The sequence below is a fragment of the Salmo salar genome, chromosome ssa01 (assembly GCF_905237065.1).
Source record: "Salmo salar chromosome ssa01, Ssal_v3.1, whole genome shotgun sequence".
Lineage (NCBI taxonomy): Eukaryota > Metazoa > Chordata > Actinopteri > Salmoniformes > Salmonidae > Salmo > Salmo salar.
Window position 1 is genome coordinate 78,621,915 of NC_059442.1, and position 22,463 is coordinate 78,644,377.

The following is a 22,463-nucleotide window of genomic DNA, read 5'->3' on the forward strand; positions in this document are numbered from 1 at the left end:
TATGATTTGTATCATAACATTTTGGATTTTACAATTTTGTTGTTGAATATGTCTGCTCATGCTTAATTTATTTTTCCACAGGCGTTTCAGACCATTGAGGGGGTACTCGAAGTTGGAAGTGTAGAGGTCTACTCTGTGTTTAGCTCTGTTCAGAGCGGCCTGATCGACCATAACACTGGGCTCTGTCTCCTGGAGGCTCAGCTCATCACCTCTGGCCTCGTTCTGCCTCAGTTAAGGATGTGTCTGGAGCTGGACGATGCTTTACATCACAACCTCATTGACGAGCCCACCTGGAAGCAGCTCAGAGAGCTCAACGAAGCCAACCAGTGTATCCTGAGCCCGGCGTTCTCCTCAGAACCTCTCCCTGTGATAGCAGCGGTTAGAGAGGGGGCCATCTCTGAGCCCCTGGCCATGAAGGTTATAGAGATCCAGCTGGCTACAGGTGGGTTGAGGGTGTCCTACACGGGCGATATACTGACCCTGGAGAGGGCCTTTCAGTTTGGCCTGATCCCTGCCCCTCTGTACGTCAAGCTCTTGGAAAGACAGGACACATGGAAGGACCTGATCAACCCCAGCACGGCAGAGAAGGTCTCGCTCACCCAGCTGGTGCAGAGGAGCGTGGCTGATGTGGAGACTGGACTGCGACTGCTGCCGGTGAAGAAAAGCCACAATGGAAACATGGAGTTGACATCTGGGAGGGAGATTAGTGTATTTAGTGCGGTTCATGAGGGCTTGATTGACAGACAGACCACGATGAGGCTGCTGGGGGCTCAGCTGTTTGCAGGTGGTATCTTCAACCCCAAAACAGGCCGTAAGCTCACCGTAGAGGAAGCCCTGTCAGAAGGCTTGATCGATCAAGGCACTGCCACTGGGATACTGAGCCAGCAGGCCCAAAATGGAGGCATAGTGAACCCTCAGAATGGCAAAAGGCTATCGGTGGATGAGGCTGTTCAGTGTGATTTGATGAGCTCTAGCAGTGCACTCTTGGTGCTGGAGAAACAGAAGGGGTTCATGGGACTTTTATGGCCTCACTCTGGTGAAATCTTGACCGTGTCTACCTCTCTGCAGCATGAAATCATCACCAATCAGCTGGCATTCAAACTGCTCAGCAATAGACAGAAGATAGCTGCCCTTTACATAGCAGAAGACTCAGAGGTAATGGATATTAACTATGCTACTCAAAATGGTTTCATTGACACACATACAGCAGAGGTGTTGAAAACCATTGAAATACCAGATGTTTTTCCTGATGTTGATGACCTTAATGATAGATTTTCTAGCTGGCTGATGTTGAGGGAGCTTCAGATTGGAGGATCCCGTCGCCCTACAGATGATATTGAGATTGATGATGAGACCATAAATGCCCCATCTCCCATCGAGGCAAAACAGTTATTTATCTCATACCTCATGATGAATAGTTACATGGATCCAAAATCCGGACAAAGGCTTTTAATATTCGATGGACAGTTGACTAAAATGGCTGAACTTTTAGTTAACATTTCAGTAGAGACATCTGAAAACCAGCTACAAAACACTGCACTTGGTGAGGCCACTTTTGTGGATATTTCTTTGAAAGAAGATATTTCTGAAGATTCAGAGATCTCGTTTGAAAGCAATACTGAGGATTTTGGATATTTGCACATTAACGAGGAAACAGATGGAACAATGAAAGACCATCATGCTTCCAGTTTCTTCAGGGAGGATAAGTCAAATTATAATCAATCTGACAATAAAGCCTTTTCTAATAATGTGTTTATGGTGCTAGCCCAAGATGGAACAGAGGAGTCTGCTTCAGCTATTGACTGTGTAAACAACACCACACAGCCGGATTCTGAAATAAGCATCTATCAAAATAACACAATGGGTATAAATCCCATTGGAATTGATGTAGAAACCTCAGATAATCAACCAAAAGAGACTTTCAATGGAATTTCAGCCACACAAACCTCTCCTAAATCGTGCTCGGTAAATGTCACAGACATTAGCTTGCTCTCAGGTGCACAGGTTGGAAAAAGGATGCTAGCGCAAGATTTCACAGAAGAGTTATCTGGCTCTGATAAGAATACCAGACAGCATGATTCTGATACAAGTGTTTTGTCTGATGGAATTTATCAAAAGAACGCAAGCCCATCATCCGTTGAAATTGGTTTAGAAACCTCAGATATAGCTTTATATAATCAACCAAAAGGAGAATCAGCCTCAGAAGCCATGTCAGAAAGCTCATCCCCTACTAAATCATGCTTAGTGAGTGGCAAAGACATGAGCTTGCTAGCACAACGTGTCACAGAGGAAGCATCTGTAGCTGTTCATTCTGAAATGAATGCCGGACAATATGATTCTAAAGCCAATGTTTTGTCTAATAGCATTTATCAAAAGAACAGACAGGGCACAAGCCCATTGTCATTTGAAATTGATGTAGAAACTTCAGAAATAGCTTCAGATCATCAAACAAAAGAGACTGTCAATGCCGTTTCAGCCACACAAACTGTATTGGAAAACTCAGCTCCTCCTAGATTGTGCTTAGTGAATGACACAGACATGAGCCTGTCATCAGGTGCCAAGGATTCCAGAAGGACAGTGGCACAAGGCCTCACAGTGGAAGCATCTGTAGAGGTTAGTTCTACCAGTACAAGCCTAGCACTAATTGAAATGAATTTAGAAACCTCTGAAATAGCTTCAGATAATCAACCAAAAGAGACAGCCAATGGAGGATCACCCACACAAACCATTTTGGCAAGCTCAACTCCTAGATCCTGCTCAGTGGATTCTGAAGCAAGTGTTTTTAAGAAGAAGAAAAAAAAGAAGAGAACAAACAACACAAGTCTAGTACCCTTTGACATTGATGTAGAAACCTCACATAAAGCTTCAGATATACCAACAGAGACTTTTAATGGAGGTTCAGCCACACAAACCATTTTGAAAAGCAGAACTCCTAGATCATGCTCTGTAAATGACACAGATATTAGCTTGCCCTCATGTGTACAGGACTCCAAGATGGCGCTAGTACAAGGTTTTACAGATAAATCGTCTAGCTCTGAAAATTATACCAGACAGCCTGATTCTGAAAGAAGTGTTTTGTGTGATAGCATCTATCTAAAGAACACTAACAACACAAGCCCAGAACCATTGGCGTTTGATTTAAAAACCTCCTCTTCAGATAATCAACCAAAAGAGACGTTCACTTTCAATGAAGGGTCAGCCACCCAAATCATTTTGGAAAGGTCAATCCACCAAAGATTGTGCACGGTGAATGACACAGACACAAGTTTCCCCTCAGCTGCGCAGAATTCCAAAAGCATGCCAGCAGAAAAGGAATATTCTAGCTCTGAAAATAATGTAGAACATTCCAAAAGGGAGATAGTGCACAGTTTCACAGACGAATCATCCATATCTATTGACTCTGAAAAGAATACCAGGCAGCATGCGTCTGAAATGTGTGTTTTGCCTGACAGAATCGATCAGAAAAACACAATGCGCACAGTCCCAACATCAATGAAAATTGACACCGGCCTGAACATGCCACCGGGTGCACAAGATTCCCCACAACGTCCCACAAATCCAATGACACCTGGCTGTGAGACAGACAAGAAAACAAAATCTGAATCATCTCCATTGTCCACTTTATTGGCAGACACCCTTGACACATCCACAGAGGTTCCATGCACTGAGGAAGAAGCATGGGACAATGAAGATGAGAGAGGCTTTGCGATCCACCTTCTCAGAGCCCAACTAGAGGAGGGTGGTATTTTGGACATCATCTCTGGGAAACGCTATGACCTTGATGCAGCTCTTGATAAGGGCCTTGTGGATGAGGAGACTGTGTTAGAAGTGCTGGCATTGCAGCTCCACAAGGGAGAGGTTTTAGGGGATGAGAGAAGCACAGTGGCAACCCTGAAAGAAGCTGTGTCTAGAGGCTCCATATCCTCCCAGATAGCCCTGCAGATCATGGAACAGCAGAGCCTGTTGGGTGGTGTATATGACTCCAAGTCTGGATGCACTATTCGTGTAAATGAAGCGCTGGATTCAGGGTTGATTGATGATGATTTGGCTGAAAAGATCCTTCACTCAGACCCAGTACACAACGCAATCATCGACCCTGATAGAAACTGCGTGCACAGGATTTCTTATTCCCAGAGTCTGTGCCTCATAGACAACAACGAGGCCGAGAATATACGTCAACATCAAACAGACAAAAAGGTGGCGGTTTTGGTTCTTGACGCCCCTGATGAGGATGTCAATGGGGAAGAAGGTAAAGAGAATAGGAATAGACATGCAGGGGAAGATGTGGATGCAGAAGGAAACAGAGAACAGAACTGCGATTCCCAGAAGTCCTTACTACCTTCGTTCACCATCAGTCATGGGGTATGTAGACAGATCCTATCACCTATCCTGTCAGATCAGGTAACAGGGGAATGTGTCATCCATCAACCTGACACATCATATTCATTAAGGGAAGATGGTTCCTCACAGGCCCCTACCAGTCCACTGTCAGACATGGTCCCTGGGTCTAGAAATTCCATCCACAATGACACGTTGTCAAACAGATCAAACTCTCTCAGTTTGAGCGATAGTGGAGATAGCGGAGCTCCTCAGGCCCAGGCTAAAGAGGTGAGACAGACAGAGGAAGATGGTAACAGTTCTCTGAGGAGAGACACGGATCTGTCCTGTGAGGCAATCGGCTTCACTCCGGGTGATGGGCAGCTGGGAGCAGGATACCGTGAGATAGTGGGGAACCAGACTGCCAGTCCTGTTCAGAGTGACTCGGGCGTGTCCTGCTCATCACATAGCGATCTGTTGTCTGATGAAAGGAAAATGGAGAATGTGTTGAACGCAGTTCAGCCGCCAGCTAGCCAGCTAGTCAATGAGTCAGATCAGAGAATAGATAGCTCATCACTGAGAGATTTGTCTAGCGATGTAACAAGCACAGCGTCCACAGTCGTGGGTGTCAATGTGGATAAAATGGTAATGAACAGTGATGGACTTCCATCGTTTAGCACTGTGCCACCTCAGCAACCGCTAGGGAAGTCAGATGGAGATATCAAGCCTACATCCTCTCAGAGCGGGTACAGTCAAAGTGAGCCCACAGGTCAAAAAAAGACTCCAGTGCAGTTGACTAACTCCTCTGATTTAGCTATTGTATCCAGTGTACTGATAATAGAAACACGCTGTGACAATAATGACAGCTACGATATCGGTGATCAAGAGCAGTTAGAAACTGCTCCCACTAAAGTAATATCTAGCAGAATTACCCCTGATCTGACACTGACTGATAAACATCTGTCAAATTCAAACGCTAATGTTAACGCTAAAGCTAATGACAGGGTTGAATCAAGCAGGGGTGATGACAGCAAACCATCCTCAGGGAGACAAGAAGATTCATCTGATGGTAGTGTCTCACAGATTACTGATCAAGCTGATTCACCCACTGTGTCCAAGTCATCACAGACAGGACAGACAGGTACTGACAAATGTAACTCAGTTGTGTCTGAGAAGTTGCCAGATACAAGTTTGTCATCAGCATCAGAAATGTTCCCAGGGTATCCATTAAAGGCAACAGAGCCAGGTATGAGATCAGTTGTTAAACAAGATAAATGTGGTGCAGTTGAGAATCATCCCCAGCCGATGGCTGCTATTGTTCAACCAGACTCTTCCTCCAATACCCCCTCAACATCAGAAATTACCTCACAGCATCTGGTAAAGGGTAAAGAGCCTGGCCTGGGGTCAGATCTTACACAGGATGGAAATAGGCAAAATCTATGCATTGGTGATGAGAATCATACCCATCTGATGACTGTTGATGTTCAACCAGACTTCATGACACCTGATAGTGTCCCACCACCTGTGTCGGCCATCTATAGTGCTCTAAGGTCCGGTTTAGGTGAGCTGGTGAGAATGAGAGTGGAGGGGGCAGATGTCGATGAATTACAAAAGGCTGAGACCCAAGCATTGGAGGGCATCATCAATCTGATACAGGACAATCCACAGTCCCATGGAAGAGTTTCTGGTGATTTTGGTGGTGAGACAGATGCAGCTCCTAGGCTTGTGAAAAGTAGTAGTCCAGATCTCCTCAGGGATCTGTTGACGCATGAGGCTCTCCGTTCAGGTAAAACTAGTCTGGATGGAGGGAAACCACCCCATGAAGAAACACCATCTGATATGACCCAGATTCAGTTTCAGCAGGTTCTTCAAAGTGTATCCTCAAGCCAAGACCCTGCCATGCTCAGAGATGTGATTGGAGCTTTGAGCAGTATTCTGGGGGGTGCTCCTGATGAGGACAGGCCACGCAACCTGGAGATCATCCAGGAGGAGGGCTCGTCCGATGAGGCTGAAGGTGCCGTGGCAGATCCCATGGAAGGTCTTGACCTATATCAATCTACTGAGGTTGAAACCATTTCAGACACAGGCAATGCTGAAGCAGTTCAACCTACGGTCAGGGTAAGTTTTATGTTCGAAACTCATATAAATGCATATAAAATAACTACTACCCATGTATTTGACATGTATTTATTTAAAATGATTCATATATATTATGTATTTTATGTATTTTCTGCAACAGTACTCCACCCAGGATTATCTGGAGTGTGTTGGTAGACTTCAGGATCATGCAGATGTTCTAGTGGAGATCAGGAACGACTTGTCATCCAAGCAGGGCTCTCTGAGTAACAACATGGAGGAGTTACACAGTCAGCTGGAGGAATCTCAGGTTTGTATCACATACACTTAAATGCACCATAGAAAGGTTTGAATACATTATAATAACAATGCATCCCTGAAAGAATGTGGCACCTTCAGTACTTTCTAGCCACTTACATTTTTCTCTCTGTTTCTGAGTGTCCCCTCCTTGCATGAGCATCTGTTTCAACATTCACCCACTTCTGTTTTTAGTTGTTGGAAGCACATCTGTCTACACTGGCTAGCTTTCTAACCAGAGATCTGGACATAGCCAAGCAGCTGTTAAAGTCTGCTAATGAACTCATTCCCACGCATATCCACCAAGATCTGGCTTCAGCCTTTCGAGAATTGCAGCCAGCATTTGCAGACGTTTGCCAAATGTCTGCAGAAAGGAATTATGTTCTAACGCAGGCTATTGATAAAGGAAAGGTCAGTGTTTGTTTCTCATTGTTGTGATCGAGGAAATTATGTTACTGAACTGCAGTAAATACAAAGTAAATTAAATGAATCCTCAGTGTATGAACTGTGTTTTTCAGGCCAATTTGGAGTCAACATACCAGGAGCTCCTCAGTACCCTTGATCAACTATCAGGCTGTATTCATGACAACTCTGAGAGGGCCTGCAACCTCGACATCCTGAACACATATGACGTGGACACAGTGAAAGAAATGATCCAGAATAATAAGGTATCTTTTCATACCTAATTCTCCTTATGTTCCTTATTCACCTACAGTAGTGTATTTTAAGTATATATGAATAAAATACACAGCATTTAAGGTTATATGAAACGAAATTAAAAGTTTGTAGTTTTTCCCTAGAATTAACCAATGACACAATATATTATGGTTTACATTTATACATCCAATGAGTTGTGTTGATTGGTTCAGCCCCCTTCATGACCCCTGTCTGTGTTTCTAGGACATGGTGACTAATGTGTCAGGGACCCAGAGGCATCTGGAGGACACTGCGTTTGACATCCAGTACTTTATCTCAGAGCATGCCCAGTTCCTGAGCCCGGCCCAGAGCAGGCACCTCCTCAAGTCTCTCAGCGCCACCCAGAGGGCAATTAAGGATCTGATGGAGAGGGTGGCCAATCAGAGACACACCCTTCAACTTCAGCTGGAGATCAGCGAGAATGAGAGTCAGCAGAAGGTTTGGACCCAAATGACTGGGCTTAGGGCCATTGCACCTTGGAAAGAGTCGATTTCAGTTTGTTGAGCAAACTATGAAAATGTATTGGTTGAAGTGAAGTGTGGCTGTGTGTGTATTTTATAGCTACATAAACTAATTATCGTCATGATATATATTTTAGAATATATATAAAATAATAATGTCACTAGAATTCATTAAGTCAGATTTATAAGGATGTGTTTTGAATGTGTTTTAATGAGAAGTTAGTCTCTTGCATGTTTCATTTAACACCAAAAAGACCATTGCTTGGCCACAGCCAAACGCTAACCTTTCTCCTGGTCGTGTTTACGTTTCACAGGCTTCAACACACCTTTAAACTCTAAACTCCAGAGGACAAACTCCAAAGGCATCTTCAGTGTGGGAACGTTTTTCTCAACCAACCTCAGCACTAACACACTTGTGAACAAATGTCCTATTGCTCTCTACTGAACCCGTCCTCTTTCTTTACCATGTCAGACTGCTGGCCTGTTGAGTGGCTAGCATGTTTACAGCATACTCAGACCATTGTCATCAGGGGTTGACTATCTACGAACGTCCAGTATGATTAATGCGTACTATGTAGTGTATGCTGTTGGGAGGAGAGTAACATTGTAACATTGCTCTCTGGTGTGTGCAGTGCTTGGTGGAGAAACAGAAGGAGTTCTCAGACAAGTTGCAGGAGCTGTGTGACAACCTGACCAATACAGAGAACTGTCTGATAGGCCAGCAGCAGCAGGCCAAGAGTGTAGAGAGTGTGGAAGACCTGCAGCAGGTCCAGAAAGAGCATCAGGTACAGTACAGTAGCTTGTTGACGAAATCTTGGTTATCTAATAAATGAACTATAGAATGTATGGCTACATTATTTTATTTTAAGTATGATGTCATTGCTACACATTTATTGTATACACAATTATGCACATTGTGTTACACATGTATTGCTATTATACTGAATCTTGTTTGATGGGTTCACTAATTTATCACCTAACATTTCTGTTATCATGCTTTCTGTGTCTGCATCTGTGTCTCTGTGTGTTAAATATGAAATGTCCAGGCCTTGCAGAAAGACATCCTGACCAACGGCAGTGCCTTGAATGAGGTCATCAGCAGCACCAAGACGTTCCTGGATGAGAACCGGTCTAAGCTGAACCCAGATCAGATCGCTGCCATCGAGAGCAAGCTGGAGGACGCCAAGAGCAAGGTCAAACTCATCAACCAACGGGCCGAGGAGTCAAGGAAAGACGTGGAGAAGTCTGTGACTACTGCTATCAAACAGGAGACTGAGAAGGTTGGAAAACATATTACATTTTTCATGCATCAATATTATCCATATACCATGACTCGGTGCAAATCTGAATCATGACAGTTAAACTTTCTATTGTAGGAAAAGATAGATCCGCTTAAAGACACATAAAATGATTTATGTTATTCAGCTTGATGATTGCTTACTTATTAAAATAAAATATATGTACAAAATGTATAGTTATCTAATTAATCATATAATTTAGCCAACATCATGTAACTCGCTATTTTCTACCTGTTTAGGAGGCTGTTGTTGAGCAGCTTGAGGAGAGCAAGAACAAGATCGAGGGTCTGCTGGACTGGATCAACAACATAGGGAATGAGAAAGGGATGGGGGTCGATCAGACAGACCATATGGGCAAACAGAACGGGAACATGCCTTTGCCATCGGAGACCTCAGCCAAGAACATTCTGGGAGAGGATGATGACCCCAATGGAAACAATGGAAACGCTCTCCAGACTACAGATAATGACACTGGCAGACAGGCTACAGAGAAGACCCCAAAACTGGACCTGGACAAGCAGTATGATAGGGTCAAGGTAAATTAACCTATTCTCTCTGGTGGTGCTTGATTCATAGTGGCTTGTTGTTCAATTCATTGAATTCACAAGGCTCAGGTCCCTTTTTCTAATAGCTGCATTGACCTTTTCCTTATAATTTTATTTTGTATATATAATACGGCTCAAAAAAATAAAGGGAACACTTAAACAACACATCCTAGACCTGAATGAAAGAAATAATCTTATTAAATACTTTTTTCTTTACATAGTTGAATGTGCTGACAACAAAATCACACAAAAATAATCAATGGAAATCCAATTTATCAACCCATGGAGGTCTGGATTTGGAGTCACACTCAAAATTAAAGTGGAAAACCACACTACGGGCTGATCCAACTTTGATGTAATGTCCTTAAAACAAGTCAAAATGAGGCTCAGTAGTGTGTGTTGCCTCCACGTGCCTGTATGACCTCCCTACAACGCCTGGGCATGCTCCTGATGAGGTGGCGGATGGTCTCCTGAGGGATCTCCTCCCAGACCTGGACTAAAGCATCCGCCAACTCCTGGACAGTCTGTGGTGCAACGTGGCGTTGGTGGATGGAGCGAGACATGATGTCCCAGATGTGCTCAATTGGATTCAGGTCTGGGGAACGGGCGGGCCAGTCCATAGCATCAATGCCTTCCTCTTGCAGGAACTGCTGACACACTCCAGCCACATGAGGTCTAGCATTGTCTTGCATTAGGAGGAACCCAGGGCCAACCGCACCAGCATATGGTCTCACAAGGGGTCTGAGGATCTCATCTCGGTACCTAATGGCAGTCAGGCTACCTCTGGCGAGCACATGGAGGGCTGTGCGGCCCCCCAAAGAAATGCCACCCCACACCATGACCGACCCACCGCCAAACCGGTCATGCTGGAGGATGTTGCAGGCAGCAGAACGTTCTCCACGGCGTCTCCAGACTCTGTCACGTCTGTCACGTGCTCAGTGTGAACCTGCTTTCATCTGTGAAGAGCACAGGGCACCAGTGGCGAATTTGCCAATCTTGGTGTTCTCTGGCAAATGCCAAACGTCCTGCACGGTGTTGGGCTGTAAGCACAACCCCCACCTGTGGACGTTGGGCCCTCATACCACCCTCATGGAGTCTGTTTCTGACCGTTTGAGCAGACACATGCACATTTGTGGCCTGCTGGAGGTCATTTTGCAGGGCTCTGGCAGTGCTTCTCCTGCTCCTCCTTGCACAAAGGCTGAGGTAGCGGTCCTGCTGCTGGGTTGTTGCCCTCCTACGGCCTCCTCCACGTCTCCTGATGTACTGGCCTGTCTCCTGGTAGCGCCTCCATGCTCTGGACACTACGCTGACAGACACAGCAAACCTTCTTGCCACAGCTCACATTGATGTGCCATCCTGGATGAGCTGCACTACCTGAGCCACTTGTGTGGGTTGTAGACTCTGTCTCATGCTACCACTAGAGTGAAAGCACCGCCAGCATTCAAAAGTGACCAAAACATCAGCCAGGAAGCATAGGAACTGAGAAGTGGTCTGTGGTCCCCACCTGCAGAACCACTCCTTTATTGGGGGTGTCTTGCTAATTGCCTATAATTTCCACCTGTTGTCTATTCCATTTGCACAACAGCATGTGCAATTTATTGTCAATTAGTGCTGCTTCCTAAGTGGACAGTTTGATTTCACAGAAGTGTGATTGACTTGGAGTTACATTCTGTTGTTTAAGTGTTCCCTTTATTTTTTTGAGCAGTGTATATATATATCTATATATACAGTTGAAGTCGGAAGTTTACATACACTTAAGTTGGAGTCATTAAAACTTGTTTTTCAACCACTCCACAAATTTCTTGTTAACTATAGTTTTGGCAAGTTGGTTAGGACATCTACTTTGTGCATGACACAAGTCATTTTTCCAACAATTGTTTACAGACAGATTATTTAGCTTATAATTCACTGTATCACAATTCCAGTGGGTCAGAAGTTTACATACACTAAGTTGACTGTGCCTTTAAACAGCTTGGAACATTTCAGAAAATGATGTCATGGCTTTAGAAGCTTCTGATAGGCTAATTAACATAATTTGAGTCAATTGGAGGTGTACCTGTGGATGTATTTCAAGGCCTACCTTCAAACTCAGTGCCTCTTTGCTTGACATCATGGGAAAACCAAAAGACATCAGCCAAGACCTCAGAAAAAAAAATGTCCACAAGTCTGGTTCATCCTTGGGAGCAATTTCCAAATGCCTGAAGGTACCATGTTCATCTGTACAAACAATAGTACGCAAGTATAAACACCATGGGAGCACGCAGCCGTCATACCGCTCAGGAAGGAGACACGTTCTGTCTCCTAGAGATGAACGTACTTTGGTGCAAAAAGTGCAAATCAATCCCAGAACAACAGCAAAGGACCTTGTGCTGGAGGAAACAGAAAGTATCAAAAGTATCTATATCCACAGTAAAACTACTCCTACATCGACATAACCTGAAAGGCCGCTCAGCAAGGAAGAAGCCACTGCTCCAAAACCACCATAAAAAAAGCCAGACTAAGGTTTGCAACTGCCCATGGGGACAAAGATTGTGCTTTCTGGAGAAATGTCCTCTGGTGTGATGAAACAAAAATAGAACTGTTTGGTCATAATGACCATCGTTATGCTGCAGGAGGGACTGGTGCACTTCACAAAATAGATGGCATCATGAGAAAGGAAAATGATGTGGATATATTGAAGCAACATTTCAAGACATCAGTCAGGAAGTTAAAGCTTGGTCGCAAATGGGTCTTCCAAATGGACAATGACCCCAAGCATACTTCCAAAGTTGTGGCAAAATGGCTTAAGGACAACAAAGTCAAGGTAGTGGAGTGGCCATCACAAAGCCCTGACCTCAATCCTATAGAAAATTTGTGGGCAGAACTGAAAAGCGTGTGCGAGCAAGGAGGCCTACAAACCTGACTCAGTTACACCAGCTCTATTAGGAGGAATGGGCCAAAATTCACCCAACTTATTGTGGGAAGCTTGTGGAAGGCTACCCAAAACGTTTGACCCAAGTTAAACAATTTAAAGGCAATGCTACCAAATACTAATTGAGTGTATGTAAACTTCTGACCCACTGGGAATGTGATGAAAGAAATAAAAGCTGAAATAAATCATTCTCTCTACTATTATTCTAACATTTCACATTCTTAAAATAAAGTGGTGATCCTAACTGACCTAAAATAGGGAATCTTTACTTGGATTAAATGTCAGGAATTGTGAAAAACTGAGATTAAATGTATTTGGCTAAGGTGTATGTAAACTTCCGACTTCAACTGTATATATATATATATATATACATAAACATAGTCATGGGAAGCACAAATAAAACATCACATTTCACCCAGAAAAACAGTTACATTCCTCAACAAATACGTCCCCAATCAATACTTCAAAGTGCTTGAATGACACTAGAACATCATTGTGGCGCAGTGGTCTAAGGCACTGCATCTCAGTGTTAGAGGTGTCACTACAGTCACCCTGGTTTGAATCCAGTCTGTATCTCAACCGGCCATGATTGAGAGGCCCATAGGGCAGCGCACAATTGGCCAGCGTTGTCCGGGTTTGGCCGGTGTAGACCGTCATTTTAAATAAGCATTTGTTGCCTAGTTAAATAAAGGTTAAATTAAAAATACATATAAAACATTTATTTTGAAATCCATTCCAGCAATAGAGTCCATTAAAACTAAAAGCAGATTTACCTAGCTCGGTGGAGACCCTAGGAACCTCAAGAGTTAACCAATTCTTAAATGCAATATTTGCACTTTATTTTATTTTTGAATTTCATATCTTGTCCTGTGTGTTAAATGTCAGTGTTGTAGGTTTTTCATGTGGCAATTATACTATATCAATTTGACAATAAAGCTTTTGGAATTTGAATGGACTCTTTCCTCTTCCAGGCTCGTCACCAGGAGATCCTGTCCCAGCAGCAGGACATGATCATGGCCACCCAGTCAGCCCAGGCTCTGCTGGACCACCAGGCCCATGCCCTGTCCTCCACGGAGAAAGACAAGCTGCAGATGGACATCCAGGAGTTGAAGAGCCGGTACGATGCTTCCCTTACCCAGGCAGAACAGCAGATGAAGCACGTGGTCCAGGTTCAGGAGGAGCTGAAGAAGTTCCAGGGAGACTGTGAAGAGTTTGAGGGCTGGCTGCAGCAGGCCGAGGGGGAGGTGGGGGAGCTGGGAGCCCCCGCTGGAGCTCTGAACATCCTCACAGAGAAGCTCCAGAGACAGAAGAGCTTCTCTGAGGACGTCATCTCCCACAAGGGGGACCTGCGGTTCATCACCATCTCAGGGCAGAAGGTGCTGGATGTGGCGAAAGCCTGTGGACACATGGACCCTGAGGGGAAAGATGCCCAGCTGGAGGTGGATACCACTGGAACCTGTGCTGCTGTAAAGCAGAAGCTGGACTCGGCTGCTAGCCGCTACAAAGCCCTGCACTCTCAGGTAAACTTTATATACCAGTACCACAAGACTGTTTTAGCCCGCTGGACTAAAGCCTAGTCTCGAAGTCTTCAGCAAGGTTACTGATCACGTGCATGTTGTTCACTGAGCCACCTTGGTAACACCAGGAGGCCTACCTATTTAAATCAGTAGGGTGAACACTGAATGAGACATACATCTCAGGCTGATTGAATGTTCTTTTTTAATGGATGTAATATCCTACTCTCACCACACGATGGAAGCATTTCTGTTTAATCAAAATGAAAGCAAATGAGTCATTGTTCTGTATCACAACACTGGTTCACTCTCATACTGAGAGGCAAAGGTTGACTTTGTGTAATTGTTCATCTTAAAAACAATTCAGGTGAAATGCTCTTTTATTATATATTGCTGGCCATCTTTTCTATAGGTTGAGATACAGAAGAGGGTAGGCAGTAATACTGCATGCGTTCCAAGTTAATAACTACCACAGCGATCAACATCACAACTCATTTCTTTCAGTGCAATGAGCTCGGCAACAACCTCAAAGATGTGGTGGACAAGTACAAGAAGTACGAGGACTCGACCGCTGGTCTCGTGAAGTGGCTCAACAACTCAGTGGAGGAAGCCAGAAGGCAACAGTCTGAGGCCATTGCTGCCGACCCTCAAACCCTACAGAAACAGCTGGAGGACACCAAGGTATGACAAAAACAAAAAAGAATCTCACCAAATCAGTGTGAGTTTTATCAAGACAAAGCACATTACCACAGTGTAACAGACTCTGGGCTAGAGGAGGGCAAGTGGAGGAATAGCTGTTTACAGAACAGCCTTTTTTCAGAGTTTACTCACTGACGGCTCTGAGAACTGAATGGGTTTAGCGGTCATTACACGGCTTCAGACTTCCCTCTCCATATACAGTGTTTCCACTCACTTTAAAACAACACTGCTATTTATAGGTCCAAATTCAAACCTCAAAGCAGTCCCCAAGACATGAATATCCTAACCATGGGTACATTTTCTTGCGTATGCCTTTGAGGGGGGAGAGGGTGGGGGTTACGATTGGAGTTGGACTGGACAGAGGTGTAGAGAATGCCTAGTATCCTTTAATAGATTATGTCCCTGCAGTACTCTCTGATTGAGTCAAGCTGGCTTGCAACTGAAAGTATGTAGTGTAGAGAGAGAGAGAGTGGGAGTAAAGTCATGTTCCATTACATCTCTCTATGGAGTTGCATTGCAGTGGCTCAGAGATATAGAAGATTAGAGGCGCCTAAAACTCAAGAATGTAGTTTATGTCAGGGAAATGCTACGTTTCCCCCTGAGTGCACCCAGTCAGGTATATGTAAAGTTACAGTAGTGGAGTTCTAGTATTTGAGTGTTTGAATAACACTATTTGTTTTTAGATGCTTTTACAAAATAGTTGTCTCCAGCTTTAAATCTGTATAATTACAGGATTGTAATAAAGATATATCTGGAGTTTATTGATATATCTATATGGAGCGGTGTGGTTTGTCTGTTAGACATGTTGACTGTCTAATCTTCAGTCTGCCTGTGTTTGTCATGGTTAGGCTCTGCAAAATCAGATCACTGGTCGTCAGACTGCTGTGGAGACACTCCGCAAAACATCTGACTCTCTGGTCACTGCTGAGGGGGACCTGTTGACCAATCAGGACGAGATCCAGGAGACAGTAGGTGAGTAATCAGTCTTAAGTATAGATTCTCATCCAATGCTATTTCTAAAAATAATGAAATACTTGACAATATAGTGCCACTGCCAATGTGTGGTTACTATCATTGACACACAGTACAATAGTGATTCATGACTGTTGGAGTGAAATAGTAGTAGGGGAGAGTGTGGTAAGTTGAGCCATCCCTTGTTTCTAGGAAACCATACACAAATGTAATAATTTGACCAAATATTTAGGAGGTCATCATATCATAGTCTGTGAAGGAAGAAACCACATGGGAAAAGTGGTAAGCAAGTTAGGTCCCACATTTTTTTTCTTCACCAAGTCAAATTAATTTATTGTTCTAGAGGTTTCATGATGCTTGTATCTTAACCGAAGTCAATTTTGAGATTGTTCTATACATCAGTTGGGGTCTCTATAAGTTTCAATATGAGGTCCTAAACCTAGCATGAAAGTTCATCCTTGTAGCTATGTGGGCTAATAAAAATTGTTTGCCTTGGGGTAAGTTGAGCCAATGGCCATGGGGTAAGTTGAGCCAATGGCCTGGGGTAAGTTGAGCCACAGTTTGAGCAAATGGAAGTGTTTTCTTCCCAGGTGTAATGCCAGGCATTATCGCGGATATATGAGGTAATACCAGGTCCTGTTCTATGTTAAAAGTGTTTTTAAAAAGTACATTGTGTTTGTAAGGTGTTAAGCCAGTGTTCAAACATGCTTAAAATGATTAAAAGACAAAACAGTTATTGTGTTTGTGTTGAATTGGGTTTGAGAAATTAAGATGGGAAAAGGTTTTTGAAGGGAGTGGTAATATTTCATTCAGTACAGAAATTTGTAGGTGGCGCAACTTACCCTGTCCAGCAGCTCAACTTACCCCATATCCGGGGTAAGTGGTGCCAAGAGACCAATTATTTTGGACAACCTATGTTTCCAAAACTGTAATGTTTACATGAATTCTGATTATTTTAATAAGAGATGCACAACATCCTGAAATATAAGTAGATGTCTTTGTTAGAAAGAATACTATATTTCCCTTGACGGAGTGATGCTGAATGTAAAAATGTTTTACCTTGTCCCTAATGATATTGCGCTTGGCCGACTCAAAATAATTTTTTGTATGTGCTGTATATTTATGATACAGTAATCTTTTCCATATGTTTGACCTTAGCAGAAAGGTCAAACATAAAGAACAGTGAAAACCTTGACTTGATTTGCTCATAATTTCCAAGTGGTATGAACTTTTACCAGTGCTAAGCATTGACCCTAAAACCATTGCATTGTGTCTTTGCTTTCAGATGATATTGTGGAAAGGTATGACAACCTGTCCAAGTCAGTGAGTGATCGTAATGAGAAGCTTCAGATCACCTTGACCCGCTCCCTGAGTGTTCAGGATGGCCTGGATGAGATGATAAGCTGGATGGAGGGAGTAGAGAAGAGTGTGAAGGAGAAAGGACAAGTCCCTCTGGATTCGGCAGCCATTGGAGATGTGCTGAGCAAAGGGGCAGTATGTACTTTAAACATGAACTTTGTGTAACTGTTTTTACCAGTCAAATAGCCATTTCACCAAATATTGACCTTACTGTAACTGGTTATTTTGGCTCAACAGTTACTTTGGAATTTGTCTCTGCATGATCTTCAACAGATGATGAAACCTAAACTATAGAATCATTGAAAAACATTCAAATGTCTCTAGAATATATATTTGTCATCCATTGTGTTTTTCTTCAAGGCTCTGGAGCAGGATATTTCGAGTCGCCAGAGTAGCATCTCAGCCATGAAGGCCAAGGTGAAGAAATTTGTGGAGACAGCTGACCCCTCCGCCGCGGCTCTGCTGCAGTCCAAAATGGACGCCCTGTCACAGCGCTTCTCTGACACCTGTGACAAGCACAAGCAGAAAATGGACCAGCTGGAGCAGCTGAAGGACAAGGTGGAGGAGTTCGAGAAGACCTCGGACAAGGTGCAGCAGTTTGTGCTCAAGCGCTCACAGGCCCTCTCCGAAACAGACGGGCCAGGGAAAAATGTCAACGAGCTCTCGCAGCTCATGCAGGTAGATAGTCATCAAATATGTTAATTTAATGCTCATTTTCAACCACGCATTGCTCAATAGTGATCTTCCAATTGTTCTAACTGTTCTAATGTTTCTGTAGGACACTAACACTGAGTTGGCTGAACATGCCAAGGATGTGGAAATACTGCAAAAGCTGTCAAAGGAGCTGTCCAATATGGGTCCAGAGGGAAGCATGGCCCAGATTCAGGGAAAGATTGACATCCTCTCCAACAACTTCAATGCCTTCAAAGACACTGTGAAAGAGAAGTACGTGAAGATGGCAGTTGCAGAGCTACCTGCTGATCCTCATGTGTTAATCTACTTGTGGGGATACTTGTTCTCATTTGACACAGAAGAAACATCATTATTTTATCTCGCCAGTTGACAGTCATGTTTTGGCATATTTGATATGTCTCTGTGATGTGACTGTGGTTGTCTTCTCCCTTTTACAACACAGAGAGGAGGAGGTGTCTTCCTGCCAGGACCAGCTGGGAGACTTCAGGGATGCAGCTGGAGCTCTCAGGACGTGGCTGGAGGAGACAACAGAGAAAGTCCCTGTGGTTCAGCCAACCAGCAGTGAACAGAGTCTATTGAATGACCTGCAGAGAGTCAATGTGAGTGAGCAGACAGACTGGTCTGGTACTAGATAGCCCCCCTTACTTATTTGCATTATGGAAATGGTATGTTCTACCTCTGTTCTTAGTGCAAAGAAGGACAACTGCATAGCTATGTTACAAAGGTGCAGGTGAATGTGGAGCTTGTTCTTCAAATGGCCTTGAATGGCCTTATGTTACATTTTTTTATTTGAGTAATTTAGCAGACGCTCTTATCCAGAGCAACGTACAGGAGTAATTATGATTAAGTGCCTTTCTCAAGGGCACATTGGCTTATTTTTCACCTAGTTGGCTCAGGGATTTCAACCAGCAATCTCTCGGTTACTGGCCCAATGCTCTCACATTTGTTTTTCAATTTTATTTATTTATAAAGCCATTTTTACATCAGCAGATATCACAAAGTGCTATACAGTAACCCAGCCTTAAACCCCAAACAGCAAGCAATGCAGATGTAGAAACACAGTGGCTAGGAAAAACTCCCTAGAAAGTCAGGAACCTAAGAAGAAACCTAGAGAGGAACCAGGCTCCGAGGGGTGGCCAGTCATCTTCTGGCTGTGCCGGGTGGAGATTATAAGTGTATATGGCCATTAAGGCCAAATTGTTCTTCAAGTTGTTCAAACGTTCATAGATGACCAGCAGGGTCAAATAATGATCACAGTGGTTGTAGAGGGTGCAACAGGTCAGTACCTCAGGAGTAAATGTCAGTTGGCATTCAGAGGTTGAGACAGCAGGTGCGGTAGTGAGAGAGAGAGAGTTGAAAACAGCAGGTCCGGGACAAGGTAGCACGTCCGGTGAACAGGTCAGGGTTCCATAGCCACAGGCAGAACAGTTGAAACTGGAGCAGCAGCACGACCAGGTGTACTGGGGACAGCCAGGAGTCATCAGGCCAGGTAGTCTAAAGGCATGGTACAGGTCCTCCGGGAGGGGAGAGATAGGAATTAGAGGGAGCATACTTAAATTCACACAGGACACCAGATAAGACAGGGAGGGGGTGTCGGGGGACACTATGGCCTCATCCGATGATACCCCCGGACAGGGCCAACCAGGCAGGATATAACCCCACCCACTTTGCCAAAGCACAGCCCCCACACCACAAGAGGGATATCAACAGACCACCAACTTACTATCCTGAGACAAGGCTGAGTATAGCCCACGAAGATCTCCTCCACCGCCGAACATCTAGGCTACCTGCTGCTCATGTTTTCATGTCATATTACCCACGTCACAGGTTTGGCACTAAATGTGTTTTTGTAATGGAGTAAGAGGAGTGCGGTGCGATATATCACTATTTTGTCCTCCCTGATTTCACAGTAGTTTCCATGCCAAAGTAATAAAAGGATGGGAAGTGTTTTACATAGGACTCGTTAGGGAGTCAAACACTAAATAACTGTGACTCCCTGCCAAAAAACTTCCAATCAGAGATGAACTGGTACAGTGTGTCACAGAATAAAAGATAAAAGACAAGAAGAGAGTAACGAACCATAAGTAAATAGGTCAAACATCAAAGATAAAAACCCAAATCCCTCCGTACTTAATAACACATTTTCATATTGAATAATTTGTTTGTACCATGCGAAAAATCACAGTTTAAAATGAAATGAATCAGGACTTGACATTGGAAAGGGTTTCTTTTGAGGAGATATTAGTCTCGATGCTGCATTGCTCCAAATATATTTAGCTTGGCCCTGCTTCTTACAATAAACAGTCGAGACAGAGTCATTCAGTGTTCTCTCAATGTAGCCATGCAAATTACAGCCCTATTTGGGACAGTGTTGTGTAAACTATGTTACTGGTTTGATTGATCTCTTTTCAGGCTCTAATGGAGGAATGGACAACCAAAGGCTCTGCTGTCCAAGATATAAATAGCAAAGGATCTGCGCTATGTAGCTTCATAAGTGTTCTCACATCTCCAGCCAAGACCAAGATGTCACACAAGTCAGGTACTGTATGCTTTCAGAAGTTTTGATTATCTCAAAGCAGTTTGTTAGAGATATTTTTTAAGCAAATGGTTGTGTTCAGGAATGAGAAAACAATGAAACGGGAGATACCTGTTATCTGTTGCAACACGTTTTGCTATGCTGTACTGTACAGAACATGACCCTGATCTCAATGTATCCACAGTGATCATACAATGATCTTTTTCATGTATGACAACCCAATAGAGTATAGTTTGCTTTTGACATTTGTACTTAATTCATATATCTTATGAATGTTTTTGTTTTGCGATCAGCTGTTGCTAACGGTGGTGGCCCCGGAAACCATGCCTACCTAACCAATAAAGGTACTTTTTCTTTACGTGTGTCATGTTAGGAATGTATCAACACAGTGTTCCAGACCTGTACATTATCATAACAACTTATCATTTAATTGCTTGTTAGGTAGAAATTGTCTGTTTTAGGCCTCGTCTTGTACTTATCCTTGATTCTCTCTACTGGAAATGTCCCATTCTTTTTACATTCCAATGTATTAAGATAATGATTTCAATCTATTTTCAATATACCTTCAATAGCATGAAAACCCATTTCAAACCAGCTGTGTTTAGACCACACTGCAAAACAATATCACAAAATAAATTCACAAACTCATTTTTGCTGTGACCATTTCCAGTAGTGCTGTAACTGCTTACAGCAGTGCCTTGTCCAAGTTATTGTTGTTATAAAAGGTAAACTGGCTGGTGTCTAACACTCCTCTAACCTCTAACCACCCACAGAGCTGATGGTGGTACAGCAGAACATGTCGTATATCAACGAGGGCCACAAGAGCCTGGGAGAACTACTGAACGACCGGGCTGCAGAGCTCTCTGGCCTGGTGCAGCAGGTGGCAGAGGCCCAGAAGGAGACAGATGCCATGATAACATGGCTGAAGGACATGAAGAAGACAACAGCATCCTGGAACTCCGCTTCCACAGAGAAAGACGCCATGAAAACACAACTGGAGCAACAGAAGGTAGATTCAGCCAAGGCCTGGTCTGCATAGACTGTTTCTACATTGTAATAGTTGTTGTCCCTATGGCTTATTATAGTAGTGGTTTAGTACATCCAGTGGTATCATATGAAATATCTCACATCATTATTGGTATGCAAAATGCTCTGTGGGAAGCCAATGTTTTAGGCAGGTGCCTCTTGTCTCTACTCTGTGCATTTCAGAGAGCCAATGAATCAAAGATATGATGGTTTTAGTCAAGCACTATATCTGTATTTTTCACAGGCCTTTGAGGAGGACATGAAACAAAAGCGTGAGCAGCTCCAGAAGCTGAGAGAGAAGCTCCTCCACTTGATTGAGAAACACCCAGACTCTCCTGAAGCAGTCAAATGGAAGCAGATGCTGGCACAGATAGGTATGCATGCAGCATCCCATCTGTCTGTCTCCAAATGTTTTAATATCTACAGCATCAATGCAGAGAGCTTTACCCAGCGTCAGTCCAGTCCGGTCAACCGCTCCCCCTTTTCCAAGGCTTCATGACAGAATACCTGGCCTCCCCCACACCAACAGACTTGGCAGACTCATACAGCTAAGCCCTAATCAGTAGGGGCTGTGCAAAGTTCAAGTTGCCAGGGTGTTTTGTGCTGACTGATGTTTGTTCCTCAGATGCTGCCTGGGCGGATGTAAGCGGGTCGGTGGAGGACAGGAAGCAGCACCTGGAGGAGTCCAACAGGAACCTGGACGTGTTCCAGACCACTGAGCCACAGCTCCGCCAGTGGCTCTCAGAGAAGGAGATGATGCTCAGTGTCCTGGGGCCCCTCTCCATGGACCCCAACATGCTCAACACACAGAGGCAGCAAGTCCAGGTACTTCACTATGGGACATATTAGTTAGTGTTGAAATTATTACCACCACGTACAGTTCAATGTCAATGTCACCTACTTCACATGTAAGCTAATGTTAAAGACAGTCATTGTTTTGTCTGCTGGCCAAATGTTGAGGCTTGCCAGAATTAATCAAAATCAAGATGATTAAGATTGAAAAGGTTGAACCATTTTGCACATTATGTGCATTATTAAACACCAGCATTGCTATTTATTAAGG

The 22,463-nt window shown here is 43.8% G+C and overlaps 1 protein-coding gene across 29 annotated transcripts in view; it reads left to right on the plus strand.

Moving 5' to 3' along the window:
• Positions 1-22,463, plus strand: part of LOC106612695 (dystonin) — a 189,989-nt gene that overhangs the window by 109,614 nt on the left and 57,912 nt on the right. For 28 of the 29 annotated variants that reach the window (XM_014214222.2, XM_014214117.2, XM_014214148.2 and 25 more), the window contains 20 exons: positions 82-6,435; positions 6,557-6,703; positions 6,886-7,101; positions 7,209-7,358; positions 7,591-7,824; positions 8,480-8,632; positions 8,894-9,127; positions 9,385-9,681; positions 13,573-14,121; positions 14,620-14,796; positions 15,663-15,786; positions 17,072-17,280; positions 17,506-17,823; positions 17,924-18,090; positions 18,281-18,437; positions 20,251-20,377; positions 20,668-20,718; positions 21,148-21,383; positions 21,645-21,774; positions 22,026-22,225. In XM_014214222.2, the coding sequence (XP_014069697.2) occupies positions 82-6,435; positions 6,557-6,703; positions 6,886-7,101; positions 7,209-7,358; positions 7,591-7,824; positions 8,480-8,632; positions 8,894-9,127; positions 9,385-9,681; positions 13,573-14,121; positions 14,620-14,796; positions 15,663-15,786; positions 17,072-17,280; positions 17,506-17,823; positions 17,924-18,090; positions 18,281-18,437; positions 20,251-20,377; positions 20,668-20,718; positions 21,148-21,383; positions 21,645-21,774; positions 22,026-22,225 (10,230 nt within the window). The remainder of the gene's footprint in view (positions 1-81; positions 6,436-6,556; positions 6,704-6,885; positions 7,102-7,208; positions 7,359-7,590; positions 7,825-8,479; positions 8,633-8,893; positions 9,128-9,384; positions 9,682-13,572; positions 14,122-14,619; positions 14,797-15,662; positions 15,787-17,071; positions 17,281-17,505; positions 17,824-17,923; positions 18,091-18,280; positions 18,438-20,250; positions 20,378-20,667; positions 20,719-21,147; positions 21,384-21,644; positions 21,775-22,025; positions 22,226-22,463) is intronic. The other variant, XM_014214265.2, reaches the window with a different exon arrangement.